Source organism: Gekko japonicus, unplaced genomic scaffold, assembly GCF_001447785.1.
Source record: "Gekko japonicus isolate JY-2015 unplaced genomic scaffold, Gekko_japonicus_V1.1 scaffold924, whole genome shotgun sequence".
NCBI lineage: Eukaryota > Metazoa > Chordata > Lepidosauria > Squamata > Gekkonidae > Gekko > Gekko japonicus.
The window spans coordinates 176,223-179,793 of record NW_015170303.1 but is presented as its reverse complement, the minus strand read 5'-3'; the positions used below and the strand labels follow the sequence as shown (position 1 = coordinate 179,793).

Genomic DNA, 3,571 nt, shown 5'->3' with positions numbered 1-3,571 from the left:
CCCTGACATCACCGGAAGTGTGTCAGAAGGCAACACCCACTGCTCAGGCTCCACTGGACTGTTTTGGATGGCTAGCTATTTTTTTTTGGGGGGGGAGACGTGCAGATCTGCCCTCTCAGAGGAGGGAGGGCTTGTACCTGAATAAAACTTGGTCTTAAAGGTGCCACTGGACGGTTTTGGGACCGGGGTGGGGTGCTCTGCAATTTACCTGGCTGCTTCTTGCTCTGACTGAGGGCTGCTGGGAGCAGGGGGTGGGGCTTGTTGCATGTGCCCGCCCCCTGGGCTCTTTACTGCCGGAGCTCCGCTCCTGTGCGCTCCTGCAGGAAATGACCCCTGGTTACGGGAGACCTCCACTCACCACCTGGAGGTTGGCAGTCCTATAGCTAATACCTCCTTGACAGGGGGAATGGTCGCCCCAGCCCCGAAACAGGCCGTGATGCATTCGTCACAAATGTGCCATTGTTGAGCAAGCTGATTAATCAGATGGTGGCGGAACAATGTCAAGCATTCCTGGATGAAGTGGATTGGCTGAGTCCTTTCCAGTCTGGCTGTGGGACTGAAACAGCCTTGGCCACCCTGGTCAATGACAGGCGCTGGCAGCAGACGGACCCAGGGAGTGTGACTCTGCCGATTCTCCTGGACTTCTCAGCGGCTCAGTCACAGCATCATAGAATGTTAAGAGCTGGAAGAGACCTTGCAGGTCATCTAGTCCAACCCCCTGCACTCTGCAGGAGCATAGCTGAAAGATAGCCCTACATACCTACAACATACCCGAAAGATGGTCGTCCAGCCTCTGCTTGAAAACGTCCAGCGAAGGAGCATCCACCACCTCCCGAGGCAGACTGTTCCACTGCTCAACCACTCTTACAGTTAGGAAGTTTCTCCTGATATTCAGCCGGTAACGACTCCCTTGTAATTTCCACCCATTAGATCTAGTCTTGCAATCCGGAGCAAGAGAGAATAGAATGCTCCATCTTCTACATGACAGCCCTTCAAATACCTGAAGACTGCAATCGTGTCCCCTCTAAGCCTTCTCTTTCCCAGGCTAAACATACCCAACTCTTTCAGCCTTTCCTCATAAGACTTGGATTCCAACCCTCTCACCATCCTGGTCGCCCTCTTCTTGACACGCTCGACATCCTTCCTAAAATATGGTGCCCAAAACTGGACACAGGACTCCAGGTGAGGCCTGACCTGACAGTCGAGGTATCCTAGACCACCTTTTCTGGCTGCAATGTGAAGGTGCCGCTTTGCTGTGGTTCCAGTCCTACCCGGAGGACTGTAGAGGTAGTGCTGGGTGTGTGTGCTGCTCAGCCCCCTGGCCTTTGGCCCATGGGGTTTCACAAGGCTCCATCTTGTCTCTTTAAAATCTACATGAAACCACTGGGTAATCTCGGGATGTTTTTTTTGTAGAAAAAGCCCAGCAGGAACCCAGTAGCACAATAGGCCACACCCAACAGCAGAAACTCATTAACATATTAGACCCCACCCTGACAGCACAGCACATTAGCATATTAGGCCACACCCCCATGTTACCAGAAGTGTGCTCATCCAGCCACACCCACCTTTTGCTTCTTATTCTGTTGACCTTGTTTGTGGTCACAACCCAGGGCCTTTTTTTGTAGCAGGAACCCCTTTGCATGTTAGGCCACACACCCCTAATGTAGCCGATCCTAATGAGTTTCTGCTGTTGGGCATGGCCTTATTATGCTAATGAGTTCCTGCTGGGCGTGGCCAACTTGGGAGCCAGCCGGAACTCCGTTCCTGTGCGTTCCTGCCCAAAAATAGCCCTGGGTAATCTGGAAACTTGGGCTGGGTTGTTACCAATATGTTTCTGAAAGCGAAGGCTCCCCTAACTCCACTACTGTCTCCTCCCCCCCCCTTTTAAAGCTATCTAGGCTTGTGGTCATCCTTGTGTCCACTGGCAGTGAATGCCATAATTTAATTATTCATTGAGTAAAAAAGTATTTCCCTTTTGCCTGACCTGAAACATCAACTTCATTGGGTGCCCCAAGTTCTAGAATTATGGGAGAGGATCAGGGGTCATTTCGTAGAAAAAGAGGTGCAGGAGCTCTTAGCATGATTCATTTGCATATGCCACACCCCCTGACATCCCCGGAAGTGTGCCAGAAGGCAACACCCACCGCTCAGGCTCCACTGGACTGTTTTGGATTGCTAGCTATTGGGGGGGGGGGAGAACGTGCAGATCTGTCCTCACAGAGGGGGGGGAGCTTGTACCTGAAAAAACCTTGTCCTTACAGGTGCCACTGGACTGTGTTGGATTGCTATCTGAGGTAGCAGGGGGTGGGGCTTGTTGCATGTGCCCGCCCCCTGGGCTCTTTACTGCCGGAGCTCCACTCCTGTGCGCTCCTGCAGGAAATGACCCCTGGAGAGGATGAAGAAGTTCTTTCTGTCCACTTTGCCTGTGACCATACACCATACATATATGCTTAGTGTGAGCAAAGCAATATCTCCTAAGCTCTTCTGAAATGTCTCCTGCTTTACCGAGGTGAAGACAAGCCAAGTCTGGCCCTCAGTTTTTGCGGAGAAGCTAATGGGCACAAGAAAACACACGGGCAGGCACTAAGACCCTCTTGGGGCACCCACAGTGGGGAATTGCCTCTCTAACCACTACGTCACACTGGCTCTCGCATCATGGACAGGTCTAACGGGGCCACAGATTAAGCCCTGTAAGTCCAGGTCATCAAATATCTAGAATGCTTTGGGGGGGAAATTAGTAACGAACTTTTAAGTTGCCCCAAGAAAGTTCTACAGATACGAAGGAACAAAACTGTCTCAAGCACATGAACACTCACCAAGGTCGCTTATTGGATGTTCCAACACAAACGTGTTGAGTGGGGACAGTCTGCCACTTTTTGGCTTCCACAACGAGGGCTTCTGCATCCACCAGGCCAAAGCCATACAGGTGGCTAACTGGAAGAAAAAAAACACACTACTGATGTCTCAAAGATCCATTTGTTTATTAAAGAAAGAAAAAACCATCCCCACCGCCCAGAAGGTTGTTTACACATTTATGGTGCTCTGCGTTGTAGTTTCCAAGAGGCATAAAACAAAAGAAAACCTATTCTCATTCCTGGTGGAAGAATATGTATTGCTCCATGTTGCAACCAGTACATTTGTAGGAAATTTAAAATTTCTCTTTCTCTCTCGAGAAAATACCATTAGAATCAGAACTAAATACACTCAGCAGAGAATTTCACAGATATGAGGTTGCCGATGCATATTCACTGACAGGGCTATTTTTGGGCAGGAACGCACAGGAACGGAGTTCCGGCTGGCTTCAGAGTTGGCCACGCCCACTACAGCTAAAACCTCTGTAGCTACAGATGGAAGGCCTGGAGAGCGACCCCCCCTCCCAGCGACTCCGAAGCGGGGGGGCAGGGCCCCCCCTGGAAGGATCGGGGAGGCATTTAAGGGCCGGCTTGCCAGGCATCACGCAGCCGTGGGGCACCTGGGCAAGTCAAGGGAAGACATGGGGTGTGGCCTAATAAGCTAATGAAGTGTGCTGTTGGGGGTGTGGCCTATTATGCTAATGAGCTCCTGCTGGGCT

The 3,571-nt window shown here is 51.1% G+C and overlaps 1 protein-coding gene across 1 annotated transcript in view; it reads right to left on the bottom strand.

Moving 5' to 3' along the window:
- PCSK6 (proprotein convertase subtilisin/kexin type 6) overlaps nucleotides 1–3,571 on the bottom strand; it is a 137,676-nt gene that overhangs the window by 52,376 nt on the left and 81,729 nt on the right. The window contains exon 11 of the mRNA XM_015417963.1: nucleotides 2,817–2,934. Within this exon, the coding sequence (XP_015273449.1) occupies nucleotides 2,817–2,934 (118 nt within the window). The remainder of the gene's footprint in view (nucleotides 1–2,816; nucleotides 2,935–3,571) is intronic.